The sequence below is a fragment of the Equus asinus genome, chromosome 17 (assembly GCF_041296235.1).
Source record: "Equus asinus isolate D_3611 breed Donkey chromosome 17, EquAss-T2T_v2, whole genome shotgun sequence".
NCBI lineage: Eukaryota > Metazoa > Chordata > Mammalia > Perissodactyla > Equidae > Equus > Equus asinus.
In genome coordinates this window covers 30,914,258-30,932,678 of record NC_091806.1, presented here as the reverse complement: position 1 = coordinate 30,932,678, position 18,421 = coordinate 30,914,258, and the positions used below count along the sequence as shown (strand labels likewise).

The 18,421-nt window shown below is 50.2% G+C and overlaps 1 protein-coding gene across 2 annotated transcripts in view; it reads right to left on the bottom strand.

The window, feature by feature from the left end:
• P2RX3 (purinergic receptor P2X 3) overlaps positions 1-18,421 on the bottom strand; it is a 38,155-nt gene that overhangs the window by 6,450 nt on the left and 13,284 nt on the right. For both annotated transcript variants that reach the window (XM_070487795.1, XM_014829422.3), the window contains 7 exons: positions 16,949-17,084; positions 16,432-16,503; positions 16,146-16,209; positions 15,405-15,498; positions 15,011-15,088; positions 14,162-14,303; positions 13,442-13,578 (listed from right to left, as the gene is read on the bottom strand). In XM_070487795.1, the coding sequence (XP_070343896.1) occupies positions 13,442-13,578; positions 14,162-14,303; positions 15,011-15,088; positions 15,405-15,498; positions 16,146-16,209; positions 16,432-16,503; positions 16,949-17,084 (723 nt within the window). The remainder of the gene's footprint in view (positions 1-13,441; positions 13,579-14,161; positions 14,304-15,010; positions 15,089-15,404; positions 15,499-16,145; positions 16,210-16,431; positions 16,504-16,948; positions 17,085-18,421) is intronic.

Sequence of the window (18,421 nt, the reverse complement as noted above, 5' to 3'; positions counted from 1 at the left end):
AATAATCTTTAAAAACATCGTAAGTTATGGTCTGGGCAGTGGTGGCAGAGGGCTTCACAAACCAAGGCAAAGTGGAAGGAATTCAAGTTGCACCAGCAGGAGGATAACAGGATAGACATCAGAGAGGAAATCAGGGGCCAGCCCAATGGCCGAATGGTTAAATTTGTGCTCTCCGCTTTGGTGGCCCAGAGTTTGCCAGTTCAGATCCTGAGCGTGGACCTAGCATCAGTCATCAAGTCATGCTGAGGCAGCATCCCACATAGAAGAACCAGAAGAACCTACAACTAGGATCTACAACTATATGCTTGGGGGGCTTTGCGGAGAAAAAGAAAAAAAAAGGAAAAGAGGAAGATTGGCAACAGATGTTAGCTCAGGGCCAATCTTCCTTACCAAAAAAAAAAAAAAGAAGAAGAAGAAGAAGAAGAAGAAAAGAAAGAAAGACAGAAAGCAAAGAAATCATTTCTGCAAAGATGAGGAGGTCCAAGAACATAACTCTCCAAGGAGGCCTCTCAGGAGATTTTAAAGCAGTTTGGAAAAGAAGTCTCTGGAATGGGCTGAAGCCTCCAGGAAGTTCTCACTCTGGCTTTCAGGTTGGCTTGAGGCTAAGTATGGACCATCACCATCTCCACACCCACCACTTATAGAGCACCAGAAAAATAGGCAAAGCTCTTAATATACGCATCTCAGGAAATCTTATGAAGGCGGCACCCTTGACGCATTTCACAGATGGGGAGACAGATGAAAAGTTAACTTGCCTGAGCCGGGATTCTGATCTACTTGGACAACTCCAAAGTCTGTGCTCTTAACCCTGAACTGTCCCGCCTCTGAGCTCTAAGTGGCTGTTAAGGACACAGGCAGCCCTGTGCCAGACCTCAAAGCCCTTCTATATTCTGTGTTCTGTCTCATGCCAGTGGAGAATTCAGGGCCCTTGTCTGAGAGCCATGGCAACTGATGCCCATGGGGACTGAGCAGGGGTGGGTAGATGGGGCACAGACATTTGGGGCAGGGCAGAGGCTGGGACTGTGCTCCTGAGGCCTGCATTCCAGGCCCAAGGCTGCAGGCATGACAAATGCTCTGACATCAACTCAGAGAACAAAAAGTCGGCATCCTGGGCACTGCTGTTGGAAGCAGGGCTGACTAAATTTGTCTCGAGAAGGAATGTGAAGGGAACAGGGAGAAAAACCAAAGCAGACTTGGTTTTTCTCCAGCACCTGCCTTCCAAGAGGCAATAAGCATGATACGCTCATTATCTCACCACCCACCCACCCTCGGAGGAGGGTTGGCAGGGACTGGTTCTCTTCCTGGGTAGGAGCGAGGAGGAACAGTGCTCCAGGAGGGAGGACCCAGGCTGCACACAGGGGAAGGACCCAGGAGTCCTGACCTCTGCACTTCTCTAGTATGGCCAGTGGGAGGTCACAGAATCTGGCCCAACCCTGTGGCCCCAGGATCTTGGCTCTCTTCTCTTCTGGCACATGTCTGGACCATATTTCCCAGCTCCACTTGCATTTAGCTGGGGCCCCATGACTAGTTCTTGCCAATGGAACGTGAATGGAAACGAGGTCTGTTACCTGCGGGCCAAGGTGTGTGACAGGCGTAAGGCGTACCTTCTTCATCCTTCCTTTCCTCCTGGCCAGCTGCTCAGGAGCCAGGGGAGATCTCAGGCCCTAGGGGAGACTGTGTCAACCGGTGGCAGGAACCCAGATCCCCGTGTGACTGTGTGGAGCACCCCACCTCCACTGACCCACAGTGCACTGGGCCATGTCATGTGAAGCCACTGAGACGAGGGGGTTGTTTGTGACGGCACCCCAACTGTTACAAACTCCTGTAATTTTATAGCTGAGAAGACTGAGGCTCCCAGAGGAGAATTTCTTTGTCAAAGGACAAAGAATGAGTTAAAATTGGGGAGTTGGTTAGACAGAGAGAGGGCAAATTCCAGTGATGATTCCACTCCTAGGAATAAACTCTCTAAGAAAGTCCTGGGAGATCTGGGGGTGGTTCAACCACTGTCTTGAACTAGCTTTTTGACCCTGGACAAACCACTCAACCTCTCTGAGCTTTTCACCTCAACTGAGAAGTGAGAGTAGAGAGCTGCAGGAGGATGAGATGAGACAATGTTCATATATAGTAAGTGCTGAAAGCATGTTCCCTTTCTTTCTTATCCTCAGCTCAAGATAAAATGAACTAATAATATCTACATTTACCTTAACCATTACACTCTCCTGCCTCCTGGAGATAATAGTATCAGCAACAATAACAGTCGTCAACATATACTGAGTTCTTACTCTGTGCCCAGCACCGTGCTAAATGCTATACACTTCTTAAGTCATTTAACACTCACAAAACCCCATGAAATTCAGTACTGTTGCTAGTTCCATTTTACAGATGAGGAATCAGGATCAGAAAAGTTAAGCAACTTGCCTCAGGTCACAAAGCCAACAGTCGGTGAGCGAAGCTGGGATTCAAAGTCTGCCAGTCCAGTTCCAGAGCCCAGACTCTTAGCCAGCGTTCTGGACTGTTCTTTTCATTGCTTGATTTTTGTTAGGTCCTGGCTAATTTTTTTCAGTTTTCCAGCTGGGGGACACTTTTGCATTTGCAAGGTGGGTCTTGACCCCCAGAGTCATTGGCTGGGAGCAGAGCAGGAAGCATAGGAGGGCCATGAAAAGTCAGAAGAAGGGCCACCAGCCTCCTCATCTGAAAAGGGGAAAAGCTGAGCTAGACCACGCCGGGCCCTGATTTCTCCCACTTCCTCTGGTTCTGGGAAATGGGGTTGGTGAGAGTGACACCAGCATTCCACACCTCGGCCTGGAATACAAGGCCCCTCCGAACCTAGCCTGGTCCACCTTCCTAGCTTCATCTGCAAAGTTTTCTCCCTGCCAGGCACCTCAAGCACCAGCCACACCACACCACCTGCCTTCCTGTATTTCCTGCCCACATTTCAGAGACATAGATTTCTGTGTCTTTGCTCATGCCGTTCCCGTCTCCTCCCCTTTTCCACCTTGCAAACTCCTATTCATCCATTAGAGCCCAGCTCAGTGGCCTCTTATCCTTTCAACACTCAACAGACATTTAGAGCAGATATGCCAGGCACTGGCGCTAGGCACTCCTGATACCTGGGCCAGCTCTGCTGTCATGAGGGGAGAGAAATAATAATTTAATCACACAATCCCATAAATAGCTAAAATCAGACATAAGGGCTGGGAAGGAGTGGAGCACCATTCTAAGAGCATAGCTAGCGAAGGCATTTGACCCTGGCTGGCCGGCCAAGGAAGGCTTCGTGTGAAAGTGATGCAAAGCTGAGACTTGAAGGATGGCGAGTTGAAAGGTAAGAAGGCCCAAGGTGGGGCAGCTTTCCTGGCTGAGGGAACTGCAAGCCCTCTCATGGGAAAGCACGTGGTGTTTTTTCAGAAGCTGAAAGAGCACCAGGGGGCTGGAGGACAGAGATAGAGGGTCATGGCAGTGGGTGGTCCACCTCGCCCTGGCTGGCAAAGCCAATTGTGTGCATCTCTTCCCAATTCCACATTCAGGGACGTCATGCTTGTAGCTTGAAATCGACTATGGTGGAGTATTTACACCATGGAAATCAGCAAACGCCCAAATTGGGGTTTTGTTTTCTTCTTTTCCAGAGAGCTGGTTTACCAGTGCGGCACTGAGGCTGTATACACCCCCTGGGCCACCTTTCCTGTCTCCGCTGGGATCCTGGCCTCCACGACAGTACCTGCCACGCAGACTGTAGTTAACAATTTGGACTACTGACTATGATTCAGATCTCCTTCTCTCTCTGCCCGAGGGCCCCGTGCAGCAGAGGGTAGGGTAAATGCTTGCTGGAGGAACAAATGAATTTCTGAGATTCTTGACATCTCACAGCATGAGTCGAGCAACGTTGGCCTCCAGGGTTCCTCCTGTTGACTGTAGCTTCTCCGAATTCTCCCGATTTTTCAGGTGGAGCTAGTACAAAGGGGTAACAACAGGCTGTTTCTCTCCCAAACAGAAAACATTTCAATCTGGCAGCCAGCTGGGTGGCAAAGTAGGTGGTATTGGTGGGAACCAGCCCCAGTGGAGGGGAGATGTGGAAAAGCGTAGAGACATCGTACATGTGGAGTGTTTATTGCTGCTGACGCTAGTGAGAGGCTTCCGCACCCATATTTCATTGAGGCCCCATGACAACAGCTCAGTGGGGTGGCTGGTGGCTTAGGGGCTCTGAAATGAGACAATCCCGGGCTTGAATTCTGGCTTTACCACTTGAATTAGTTTATAGAACCTGGGGCACGTTACTTCAGCTCTCTGTGTCCCAGTTTCCCCAAATGTGAACTGGAGAGACTAACAAGTGCTGAGGGCTTATTGAGAGGATTCAGGGAGCTGTAGGACATGAAGGCTGAGCACCGCACCTGGCTCAGAGCTTTCAAGGAGCATCATCTATGGATCATCAGGCCACACCGTCCAGACTTCACAGGCGGGAGAGAAGCATAGCAGCTGTCCTTGGGCTACCGGCCTGCAAGGGCCGCAGCTGGGAGCTGAACCCAGGCTGCTGGAATCTAACTGCCTGCTGCTTCCCTGTGGAGGAGCCAGCAAGAGAGTTCACTGCAGCCTCAGTGGGCAGGGAGCTTGTGAAGCCGGTGCCTGTGAAAACACCTCAGCTGTTGAGGAAAGCGCAGCATGGCTGTGACTGCGATGAGGCCAGAACCATGGGAGGGGAGAACAGAGCCAGGACACCGGCTGGCGCTGAGCCCGGGAGGGGCAGGAAACCTGGGTGGGGGTGGGGAAGGGGACGAGGGCAGAGCTGGCGCTGTCAGCGTTGGGAGGGCCACCTGAGCCCAGACATCTGAAGGATGTGGGATGATTACTGGTGCTGACTGCTCTCCACTGCCCCGAGACCCAGCCTCTGGTCTTGGGCCCCCTCAGGCTGACCTCTCCAGGCTGCATGCCTGCCCTCCTTCCCTTCTGGTATTTGGGGGGTTTGGAATGTGATGCCCTGGTGGGGGACCAGAGGGCAGGAAGGAGAAAGGTAGGGTATGTATTCTGCCCACTGCTTCCCTGCCTCGCTGGCCTGTGGCTGTGTCGCTCTGTGACTACTGCTCCTCTCAGGGGCCCCAGCACTCCCCCAGTTTCTCATGCCTCCCGCTGTGACTGTGTGGCTAGAGGTGGGCACAACTTTCTACTTTGTTAGGCCCTGAGTATCTCAGCTTCCATGTTTGTGAGTTTCTTCACAAACCCCAGCTGAGGGAGCTTTCCCAACAGGACCGTCACTGACACACCTGTTCTGTGACCAGACAAGACACTTCCAACACAGGACCGAACGGAACAATTCGGAGGCCAGACAGGGCCGAGACATTTCTGTGTGTGTGGGTGTGTGTGCATGCTCCTCATGCCACAAGCAGCAATAGATAAAGAATGAGTACGTACCAACGTCAATTACCATAATAAATCAGTTGTCAGATGTGCTTCTGCAGGGCAGTGTTGAAGCTACATGCCGATGTGACAGGTCTATAAATAATAGTGCTTGCTTCAGCAGCCCGAGTTTCCAAAGCCCTCCCCCAGACACCTACGTGCGTTGACTCAGACTCTTAGAGCTTGAAGAGGCCCTAAAGATGATCACCTTTAACTAGTCCATTTTACACAGGAAGAAACTGAGGCCCACAGAGGGGATAAGACTTGCTCAAAATCACACTGAGCATTTGTGACAAGGCCTGAAGCACAGCCTGCAGGTCTCCTGACCCACAGCCTGGGCCCTCTTTGCTTCACCTCTGCCTCATCTTAATTATTCCTGCCTTGCCTCAGCACCAAACTTTTGTGTGTGTGTGTGTGAAGAAGATTGGCCCTGAGCTAGCATCTGTTGCCAATCTTCCCCTTTTTGCTTGAGGAAGGTTGTCGCTGAGCTAATATCTGTGCCAATCTTCCTCTATTTTATGTGGGATGCTGCCACCATGTGGCTTGATGAGCGATACTAGGTCTGTGCCCTGGATCCGAACCAGCCAACACCAGGCCCCATGAAGCGAAGCATATGAACTTAACCACTGTGCCACCGGGCTGGCCCTGCCAAATATTTTTTTTTTGTATAAACATGTTTGTTATTTGGGTTCAGGTTTACTATTTCCACTAGATTAAAAGTTCCTTGATCGTAGGAACTCCTCTTGTTCACCTCTGTATCAGCCCCAAAGCCCAGCACGTGATGTAATCTGGAAGTTGGAAGAGACCTTCAAAGCTCTCCCCACATTCATCACAGAGGGTTTCCAGCCACTTCCTGAACACCCGCAGTGAGAGGGGACTCACTACCTGGAGGAGCGGCCAAACCTCAGCTTTGGATGGTTCCCTCCCTCGCAAGCGCTTCCCTGCACTGAGCTGACATTTGCAGCAGTTGGCAGTCAATAAACGTTTGCTGAATGGAGAGGGTTTGTATCACGATGTACAAACCCCTTGGAAGCGCTCAGACATCTGTTTAGAGACGATCCTGTAGAGTGGTGGCAATTCCTTCCTAAAGCAGGGACACTGTGACAGCAGCAGGAAAAACAGCTACAAACTTGCGGGATCCGGGCTGGACTTGGACTTGCAAGGGAAAACCTGAGCCTGGAATGTGGGTTTCTAAGTGAAGGAGGTGGCGTTCTCAGCAAAGCTTTTGCCTAGCAGGAAGTACTTCTGCCAGCCGAAATATACTTTGGCAGTTGATTTTATACTGACAGGAAAATATCTCCTGGCGACTCACGGCATAGGGGTGGGGCAGCATCCTTCGAGCAGGCTGGGCTCCTCCCCTGAGAGACGGCCCCCAAGCCATATTTATTTACTCATCTTCTAGGAACCTAATCAACTTCAAAGGCAGGTATTTAAAAAATGGTTTGTTGTTGATTTTTTAAAAATGTATTACTATTAATTTATCATTAATCAGGCTGGGAAAGACCAATGGACACAGCTAGAAGATGTATGTGGGAGCCAGGTTACTAGCTGTCTTCTCCTGGGGGTAATCTTTTTAGCCTCAGTTTCCTCATCTGTAAAACGGGGGTAACCACATCGGTCCTACCAGGATACTTGTGGCTGCTAGCACAGGCTCTGGAGTCAGGCTGCCAGGGTTTGGATTCTAGCTCCAGTGCTATTTGCTGTGTTGCCTTAGGCAGATAAATGACATCTCTGAGCCTCAGATTTTCAGCTATAACATTCTCCCTCATCTGAGTCGATGAGATAATCCACAAAGAGCACTAGCTATGTCCCTGGATCACTGGTAAGTGCTTAATGAGTGTTAGCCGATATTTTCTACCAACAATGTTGGTTGTTGTGAGGATAAGATAGACATGAAAATTACAAAGGCCTGTTTAAATTCAGGGTCGCTCTAACTGCCTCACCTCCCACTGTAACCTAAGGAAAGTGAAAAGGAAAATGTATCATGGAGAATTCAAGCAAATACCCCCCATCGAAGAGAGCCTTCAAGTGTTTCTGTCGAAATGATGGAAATGGCTGCTTTTAACACATATTCTATGGCTTTTGGAAAGAGAAAAATCCAGATTGCAAAAAGCATGATGGAAGCCAAGGGCGCACTTCGATTCCATCTCTGTCAATTGGCCTAAGATCTTGCTGATCTGCACGTTTCAGCATGGAAGCTGAGCAGGCGCCAAATTTCAGAGATTCATGAAAGCTGCTGTGGGTACATTTCCAACACAGAACGATCACTAGAAACACCTACGGCACGAGGAACATCTAGCAGCTGAACAAGTGTTTTTTGTCCCAGACACCCAGAGAGGAAATCCAAAATTGTGTTGCCTTTTAGTAGCAAAGCTGTCTTAGGAATGCTCGGAGGAGAAACAAGAAAGCAGACATTGCTAAATGCACCGTTTTGCTTCTTTCCCATCACTCCAGCAATCACTACCAGGTGTATCTCCTACAGCTGCTTTTTCGTTTTTGCAAGCAATGTGGTGGTGGAGGGTGTGACGGAACCAATGGCTATAGATTAGTTTCCTGGGTTTGAGTCCTGATGCACCTCCTTATTAGGCTGTGTAATCTTGGGCAAATCTCAAAATCTGTCCGAGCCTTCCATGGGGGAGGGCAGCGAGCTGTGAATCTTGTCAAAAATAGGTGTGAAAAGGCTTTGCAAACTTCACTCTAGGAGCTCTTAATCTGAGGTCCGGGGATAGGTTTTTAAAGGTCTTCAGAGTCCCAGAATTTTATGCCACATAGATATCAATGCAGAGAAAAAAGACTGGAAGGAAACTCACTGAACCACCCAGGATGTTAACTTCCTGCAGGCGGAGCAGGACTGGAGGAGTGCAGGGGTTTCCAGGCCATTACGCTGTATGTATCTGTTTTGCTTGGGTTTATTACTCTGAGGATGTATTTATATCTTATTTATAGAAATAAAGTATCCTTTAAAAAAGAAATTGCCTGCAAAATTGCTCATGTCTATGAAGACGTGCATTTTTCTTGGGCAGTCAATGGTCCATGCTTTCCTCAGGGGCATAAGGGGGCATAAAGATCTCCAAAAGTTGACGAAAGGCTGTGATTTCACAGGTGAGCGTTGTGAGGACTTGTACTAGACACCTCCTCTGATCCACGCTCCTCCTGCCCTGCCCTGCCCTGGCTGCTCTGCTGGGCTTGGGCTTCCGGTGGGCCCGGCTGGGTCACAGCTCCTGTCAGCCTGCCCCTCCTCACAGCTCTCTGTCTCTGGGTTCCAGTAGCTGCTTCCTGCCCTGGCCCCTTCAGACCTGGGCAGTCACCAATGTCCCCGACTGGCCCCAGGCACTGCATTCTCCTTTGCGGTTTCCCTACACCCTGCTCACACCTTTGAAACAGCCCCTTTATTAAACTCTCCTCAAATTACCCAATTTGCATGTGCCATCTGTTTCCTGCTGGGACCCTGACTGATACAGTATTTTTAATTTTTCTTTGTACCATCTCTGCCTCTACACTCACATACACACGTACGTTGACTGACACACACACACACTCGCTTACGCACACAACTGACACACACATTCACTCATGATCACTCATAGACACTCCTATACTTGCACACTCACTCACATACATTCATCCACAAACACACCCGCTCACTGGCAAACTCACACTCAGGACTCAGACACGGCATCCCCTGCTCCCAGCACTTCGGGGAATGTAGCACTCTGGTTCAATCCCCCTCTGCGAGCTGAGGGTCCACCTGTGATACAAGAGCCAGGCCCTTGCAGGAATCCTGCTGCTGGCGTGCCTGTCACCTGCTCGCCACCGAATTGGCAACTCTCACCAGTTCTTTGTTTTGAAATGCTGCACTTTGTCCACTACTAATCTGAATGAACCCACCAACAGCACACTCTCAAGGTACTTGGAAAGAGGCTTCATAAAAATACAAAGTTAAAGTGGCCCCTAGAGTCTTTAGCCATGCAGAACAGACCTAGGAGTAAAAATAAAATCTTTCTACCAAATTTCAGGTGGGGACAGATGGAATCCCTCAGGAGGTCACACAAATAAAGATTAGTTTAGATGGACAGCACTAGGTCCTTTGGGTGGGAGTTGAAGGGAGATGCATTTTGGCTCAATATGAAGTCACATTTCCAATAACTGGAGGCCATCTGATGATGGACAGGCCATCTGGTGAAGCAGCCCCTTGAATAGACCTCTAACGCTACTCTAAGATGCACCCACGGCTTTGGGCAAGTCACTTCTCCCTTTGGAGGTTCCACTTCCTCATCTATAAAATGACTGCCTCAGTCTAAGCGTCTCCAAGGGGTTTGCAACAGCTATAAATTCTCTAAATCTCTGTTTCTGCAGGCAAGGAGGTGCAAAAAGCGGGGGGGCGGGGGGAATTGGAAAGAAGCTGCAGAAGTAATTAGTGATGGAAATACAAATCTCTAGCTGCCTCTGGATGTCTGAGTTTGAAGATTAAAACAAGGCTGAATCTTGGCTGAATGATTCCATTCCCTCTGGAACACACAGCAACAGTAGGATGTTGAAAATTCTGGCCTCTGTTGGAGAGGGAGCGGCCAATGAGTTTGTTTGGGAGACAAAAGGCCAGGCTATGAATTGTGCCTCCAGCAGCTGCTAGTCTTTTAGCTTCCCTGGACCTCAGAATCTTTGTTCTCAAGTGGGGATGAGAGTAACAACCACACAGGCATGTTTTTCTGATGATGAACAAACGTGAATGTCCCTAGCCTTTCTGGTTGGGGTGGACATCATCCAAGAAAATATGTTTGCATCCAGACTCCCACCCTTGAAACCAAGGACGAAGGAGTTAAAGTTTTTCTGGATTAGGATGAAGCTGTGCCTGTACCCACAGGTTAACGTGGGAAACAAAGTAACCAAAGTTTCTGAGCTTGCTTTGCAGAAAAGCAAGAGGACCACTGATAAGAGAGCAACTTGGGACAGCCCCTCACCTGACTAAGCATCACACAGGAGCACTGAGAAGCTACAGTGACTGATTGTAAACTTCAGATGTCACAGACTAAAAATCCACCGCATGCAACACATAGAATCCGCCCGAGTTTGCACACGCCCCCCATGAAGAAATATGAAAGACAGTCGCCCCTGTGCAGAGGACTCTTAGAACTTCAGCCCCCAGGGCCATATGCTCCCCCTCCCCAATATGCAACCACGTGCTTTAGAAAAATGCTTAGAACCTCACGTAGGCAAGCCAATCTGTAACCAGGAGAAAGAATAACTGGTTAGCAGAAAATTTACGTCCTCTGTCCAAACTATTCCTTCCGCTGAAGATAAGGAAGTAACTGAGGTTTTCTTAGATTCCTCAGGAATGTCTCATTCAGCAGATCTGCTACGGAGAGCCACCCAACATTCTGTGGTCATCCATCACCTGACATTTCTGAGCCCCCTCCCCAACAACGTTTGTCTTAAATAAGTCATTTCCAAATCAGTTCCCCTTTAAGATGGTTTTTTTAGGACGATGTCCACCATCTTCCAATTTGCTGGTTTATCGCTTATTAAAGTTCTTTCTCTACCACCTCCTGCTTAGCCTTTTATCTTGCAGCGAGCAGATGAAGCCCTTGTTCAGTAACACGCTTACTGGCTCTGTGATCTTGGGAAACCAACTTAACTCTGCAAGCCTTGGTTTTCTCACCTGTAAAGTGGCAAGATTGTAGCACCTCCCTTGCAGGATGAATGAGGAGCAATAAGCCAAAGCACACGAGACACTTTGCACACAGGGTGGCCCACTAATAAGGAACTTTGTGGGGTTCTAAAGAGCAGCATACATTTTACTGTATCATAGGAACCACCCTGTGGCCTGTGCTGAACCTGGCTGAACCGAGGATTCAGAAAAGTGGCCCGTAGCCTCCCCAACCTGGGCTCTTAGCTAAGCCGTGGGTGTCTGTGTGGTGCTAGTAGCTTGAAGGCACCATGAGGGTGGTGAGTGGGCACCCAAGGGAGGTACTTGAGGGAGCTTGAGCACAGCCCTCTGCTTGGCATGGCTGTCTTACATTCCCCCATGCCAGTACTATTCCTCGGGCCCTCTGGAAACCACGAAGGTCGAACTGAGCAGCTTTTCCCCTTCATACTCTGGCTTGGAGGTCTTTGGTGAGGCGGTCAGTTACCTGGGGCCCACACCTCTCAGACAGTTTCCTTTAGGCCCCTGGGAATTACACTCGCAGGGTCCTTAGAGATCCTCTGATCTGACTCTCCAAATACAATCCGTGCTTACTCAGGAGTAGGTCCATCTTGTGTCCTACTTGCCTGGGTGGGGAGGCAGGGAGGGCACCACCGCCCAATAAAACTGGAGCTGAAGGACTCCAAACCGATTCCTCTTTAAACAAAAGACATTGTTCTAAAGCTGTGTGACACCAATAGTCAGGGTCTTCATAATAGATTCTTCACAAACCCTCCAGCCAAATGAGTTATTTGGAGGGTTGAAGAATTCCCAACGGCCAGAGGGAAGTTACAGAGATGAAAACTTGCATTTTGGATCATAAGCATTTTATTAATATGTTACTATTTTAAGCCACCATACAGATATCCTTTGTATTGATCTCAGTGTGATGTACCGACTGAATAAATACGCCAATTTCTGCTGGGGAGCCAAACAGTATTTTTAACCTACTTTAAAATATGTGTTGTTTCCTATGGTTTTTTTTTAAAGTTTGGAGTTGATTATGAAAGCATTTTCAATTTGAAAAAATTCTTCTTTCCAGAACATATACATGTATGTTTTAACTATTAAATATAAAGCTTACTGGGCGCATAATTACTTTTTGAAACTACAAATAAAGGTAAAAAAAGGTGGATAATTTTTTTTGGCTTACGTATGACATTATATTGGAAAATACCACTACAACAAAGGAAATTGGAGTAGTAATTCTTTGAACATATAGCTTAAATACGTTATTGTATGTATTTTTCTTCCTGATCATGGCCTATTTAGCCTGTTTAGTGGGTAACAGTGTGTACTTAATCAGGGCCCTGCCAGAAACATCAGGATCTTCAAAAATTAAGCAGAAAACCCCCCAGACAGGTGAAGCTTTTCACACATTAGCTAACAGGATCCTCAAGACAATAAGGATACTATCACCATTTGACAGATGGGAAAGTTAGGGTGAGAGAAGGTCAAGGCTTATTCAGGGGCCTACAGCTGGTTCCAAACAGTTTATCCCCGGGGTTCTCTCTCTCTCTTTTTTTTTTTGGTGAGGAAGATTGGCCCTGAGCTAACATCTATGCCAATCTTCCTCTATTTTGTATGTGGGACGCCACCACAGCATGGCTTGACAAGCAGTATGTAAGTCCTTGCCCAGGATCTAAACCTGCAAACTCTGGGCTGCTAAAGTGGAGAGCATGAACTTAACCACTACACCACCAGGCTAGTTCCCCAGGGTTCTTCTTTTTCCCTTTCTTCAAAATGAGGGGTGGGGTGAGATCCCTTATATCTCAAGGCATAATTGGGAAATATAAATTGGGAATATAAATTAGATAATATTTAAAGACTGGTTCGAGTTCTTGTTCTTGCTTGGGAAGGCACTGAAGAACTATCGACCACTGTAACAGTTCTTTGTGCCTCAGATGAAATTTCCTGGTTATGGACAGAAATACAAAACTTCCATCGTGTAAAATGACACCAGCCATTGCCCTTGCTTTGCAGAGTGAGCAACCTTAGAAAATTCAGGTCCAGGAGAAGGAATGGGGCTACCTGGGAGTTACACAGCCACGTCATAGCTTCAGAGCCAGAGCTAAGATGGGCTCCAAATCACAGAACCCAGCATTGCAGGAGACCTTGGGCATGTGGTCTAACTGGCAGCCAGGAGCATGAATCCTCAGCATGGTCCCTCCCAGTGATGGGCAGCCGTTATCTCACAGGACAGTCTATCTGTCTCTGAGTGGCTCGCTGTTGGAAAGTCCTTCCTAAGTTTGAGCAGAAACCTGATGGGGGAATGTGGGACCCTTTCTTCCCAGTACATGTGTTGCTGCTGGAGATGCAGCTCTGTACCACAGCCCTTGCTGCCTTCTCCTGATGTTCCAGGAGACAGGGGATTACCTGAAATTGTAGCCTGGGGAGATGCTGCTCTTCTCAGAAACGCCGTCGAGGCGGGTGAAGGAGTACTTGGGGATGCACTGGTCCCAGGCCTTGTCCAAGTCGCACACCCAGCCAATCTTAATGCCCAGAACTCCACCCTGGAGAAAGGGGCCGCGTGTGAGCTCTCCACAGCCCTCCGCCTCCCTGTCCTCGGCCAGGGTGGGGGCTGGGGGCTGGGGAGCTTCGTGACAAACAGACAAGTGATTTCTTTCCATTCCCTAGGTGGAGGACGGAGGGAAGGAGAAAGAAAAGTGGTTTGTCACATGTTGCTTGGTGAAGAAGTACTACAGCTAGGGCTGAGGACCCTCGAGCCTCTAAATCCTGCTTTTGTTGACTTGAGGCCCTTAGCCAACACAGGACAGAGAAAGTGGCCAAAGATCCACTTTCCCATTGTGTGGGCCTTTTCAGAGACCTAAGGCCTCTGCCTGCAGCTGAGGTGGGAAGATGGGAATGGGAGACTGAGGCTTGTGGGGAAGGGTGAGGGAGACAAGACCCTCAGGGCGGGGCTGCATAAAAAGGGCTTCAGCACACAGCCAGCTGCAGGCCCGGATGCTTCCACGAGGTGGCGCTGTCTCACTCCCGCTCCTCTTCCCCAGCGCCCCGCTGCTTGCCACAGGGCCCCCAAGTCGGGGAAGGAGGGAGTTCCCGGGCTGGGGTCGTGGACAGTGGCTACGTCCTCACCGTGCTGGCCAGTTTGGCAAAATCCTGCCCCGCAAACTTGACCACATCCCCCACCCGCAAGATGGGGCAGAAAGGGGACTTGTCAGGGTGGAAGCGGCATGTCTTTATGTCGGCGGCCGTCAGGTTGGGAAGCAGGTTACCCCTGGGGAGGAGAAGAGGAGAGAGGCGAGGCCCAGGGTTAATGTGAAGACAGTCCTGCACCAATTTTTCTCTAGGCTTACCGAGCCTCAGGGCCCTCCAGGCCCAGGAACGGGGATCTGAGTCCTGATCTCTTGGACTCTCACTGCCTCCCTTGCCTCTGTCCCTGCATCTTTCTTGTTACTCCAGTCACCTATCACGTATTAGGGTTATGTGTGTTCATGTCTAATATCCCCTAGCCCAGGTCACGCCTGGTTACCCCTGGCACCTCTGTCCTGCCTGGTTTTGTGTTTGCACACCCCTGAAACCCACAGCGGAGTTGTTGAATGAAGGAGACAAGGAAGAGAGGCTGAACTCACTAAGAGGAAAGGGGCACGCACACATGGGCTTGATGTGGGGAGGAAAGAAATGGGGTGCGCCCTCGGGCCCCAACCTTTGGAGGTATTGGAGTTCCAGGCCCAGGTTTCAGTTGTCCCTCTCCTGCCCCAAACAGAACTCCCATGTGGGTTCTGAGCCCCCAGGCAGGGCAGCTGGCAGAGAACACGGCCCGGAGGCCAGCAGGGACATCGGGAGGAGGAGCCCCAGGGAGGCGGGGAGATGGGGAGAAAGTGGGGAGAACCGTGGTGACGGGCATCTCCACTCCTCTGACAGGAGGTGGCAGGGTGGGCCGGGTGCCCTGCTGCTGGCTTTAGGGAAGAAGCTAGGACTCACTTTTCAAAGTTGAAGAGAGGGAAACGGATGCTGTTCTTGATGAAAATAGTGAAATTCTCAGCTTCCATCATGACAGGCCTGTGGGCGAGAACAGGAGGACTTAGCTTCTTGGGAAGAGGAAGGGGAGACAAGGGGGGACCACCTTTCCTGGTGGATGTCTCCCCACAGGCACATGGTCATGGCCTCTCTGGGTCTGAGGGTCAGAGGGACAGGAGGGTGGCTGGTGAGGTGGGCTAGAGAAGATGATATCCTGAGGCCACTTCCCCGTCCCCAGAGTGGACACTACTGGGGGTGCCCACAAGACACCCTGCAAGCTCAGAGATGCAGGGCTCCCATAGGGCAAAACTGAGCGAGGGTGAGGTCCCCTCTCCTCCTGTTTGGCTCAGGTCCTTACATTTCCACTGTGTCCACTTCGGTGGGGCACCAGCCCCGGATCTCACAGGTCCGGAGCACAGAACTGTAGTTCACGCAGCGGCCAGTGAGGATCCCTGTGGGGGTGGAGCCACAAGTGCTGGGTGCCCACTTGGCCCTTAGCCACTCCTCTACCCCCCTCCCACAGGGACTCCAAAGGTAGAGGGAAAGACAGGCAGGGCAGGGGAGGTCGATGGTGACACATTAGCCCTGCAGAACTCTTCTCTCCCCTCTTCCTGAGCCCTAGACCAAGCCAAAGGGCGGTGACAGCTCTCCTCTCACAGGTTCCAAGCCCCGGCCACCCCAGGGTCCCTTGTCCTCTTGTTCTACAATCACAGCATGCTCCTCCTGGCCTCTGAGCCTTTGCTGCAGCTGTTCCTTCTGCCTAGAACCTCCCATCCTGCCAAGTCCTACCCATCCTTCAGGGCCCATCTCAAATCTCAGTGCCTCTAGGAAGCCACTGGGGTCACCCACCCAAAACCAATTTCCCTCCCTCCCCCAGCTCCCACAGTACCTCCTTGACAGCACTTGCCACCTCCTGGCACACCTGTCTGTCACCACCATCCCTGGACTGGGAACTCCTCTGGGGGTAGCCCCGCTGGGTCTGGCACACACATAGGCCAATTCCCACTCTCTCTCCTAGGTGGTAAGGGATGTGCTGCCCTCTAGGGCACGCTAACACTTTGGGGTTGTGAGGGGCGCGGATGGACGGGGCTGCACTCACCGCCACCTGGGAAGCGCTCGGGCCTGCACTGGCTGTCTGACACACAGCGGTACTTCTCCTCGCTCTGTGGGGAGACAGGTCTGCAGGTGGGTGACGGACCCTGGGTGAGCCCCTCTGCTCCCACTGCCTCCCCACAACTGGGGGCCTCTGGAGGGTACAGGTCGCAGACACGGCTCCAAGGCTGGACCTTGGGCCTCTGCTTACATGCTTGCCCCTCCCTGCCAGCCCCAGCCCCCAAACATTTTCTTCCTTGACCACTTCATCTGACCTCCCTCCCTCCCCTCACCTCTGGGCAGAATCCTTGCATCTGGTTTTCAGTAACGATCATCTTTGTGATGATGACAAAAACAGAGGTGCCCTTGAGGAGGGAGAGAAAAAGTGCAACACTGTCAATCTGTGAGGTGGGTACCATTGTTATCCCCAGTCTATAGACGAGGAAACTGAGGCTCGAGTTGAGAGATCTGGCTAAGGTCACAAGGCTAGTCAAGTACACAGGTGGGTCCAAACCAGCCTTTCCCAACCACCCTCCAGCCCCTCTTGCTCCTTCTGTGTGTTGTCCTTGATTACAGGACAAGTTGGCAGATCCCGAGGGGAGCCCAGCTTTCCCGATGCCCAGTGCTGCACTCCGATGGCAGGCCCAAGCTCCCCCACCTCCCAGCCGCTGAGGAAGGAGTTCTCCGGGCCACTGATGCCAGATGCTGGTTTGGGGATCCCGTGAGCACTCTTCCTGCCCTGCCTCCTCCCCTCCAACCTGCCTAGCATCTGGGCGTCCACACTGCGCCCTGGGGTGGGGGGGACCATACCTGGGGTGGGGTCACATAATCAGACACGTCCATGACTCTGTTGGCATACTGTCCAAAGCCCTTCACCTTGGTCACCACCGAGGACTCAATGGCTGTGTCCCGTACCTGGTATGCCTTCTCGTGCAGGAAAACCCACCTGGGCAGGAAAGCAGAGATGGAGAGCAAGAAAGAAGGGTCTAGAGCCATCAGACAGAGGCTGAGAGAGGTTCCCTTCCTGATAATGTTAGGATGACATGGGGTCCCTGGCAGGTGGAGGCCTGTGCTGGAGATGGGGGGAGGGGCGGCCTGAGGGTGAGCCCTGGGTTGGCTTAGACTAGTGTTTCTCCATCTTTTCCCCCTAAGGAGCCTTTTTAGATATTTTTTTTTTTCCTAACTGTAATCCCCCCATGAAATCTGAACACTACAGTAGTCCTCGCTTATCTGCAGTTTCACTTTCCACGGTTTCAGTTACCTGCGGTCAATGGCGGTCTGGAAATATTAAATGGAAAATTCTAGAAATAAACAATTCATAAGTTTTAAATTGTACACTCACACTGTCCCACTCCCTCCTGCCCAGGGGATGTTAATCAGCCCTTTGTCCGGCGCATCCACGCTGTATATGCCTCTCAGTAGTCGTCTCGGTTATCACATCGACTGTATCCCCGTGCCTGTGTTCAAGCAACCCTTATTTTACTTAATAATGGCCTCAAAGGGCCAGAGTGGTGATGCTGGCAATTCGGCTGAGCAAAAGAGAAGCTATAAAGTGCTTCCTTTAAGTGAAAAGGTGAAAGGTCTCGACTGAATAAGGAAAGGAAAAAAGATCGTATGCTGAGGTTGCTAAGGTCTGCGGTAAGAACGAATCTTCTCTCTGTGAAATTGTGAAGAAAGCAAAAGAAATTCGTGCTAGTTTTGCTGCTGCACCTGAAGCTGCAAAAGTATGGCTAAAGTGAGTAGTAAGTGCTTGGTGAAGATGGAAAAGGCATTAAATTTGTACAATAAGATATTTTAAGAGAGAGAGAGAGAGAGACCACATTCACATAACTTTTATTACAACATATTGTTGTAATTGTTCTATTTTATTAGTTATTCTTGTTAATCTCTTACTGAGCCTAATTTATAAATTAGAGTTTATCATAGGTATGTATGTATAGGAAAGAACATCGTACATATGGGCTTTTGTACTATCTGTGGCTTCAGGCATCCACTGCGGGTCTTGAAGTGTCTCCCCTGCAGATAAGGGGGGCTAATGTATAGATATCTATTTATGTATCGTATGTTTACTTGTGCTTTATACATAAAAAGAGTGAAATAGTTTTATCCCTCAAGAACCAATTTTCACTCGCCTAGTGGAGAACGTATTGTCATTCCCACTGACTGTGGAGACCACCTGTCTGGCAGGCACCCCAGAGAGAGAGAAGGTGTGGATCCTAGGCCTCTAACCCCATGCATCCCAGGCTTTGTTCATGGCTGTACCCTAGGTGCCTGGCACATGGT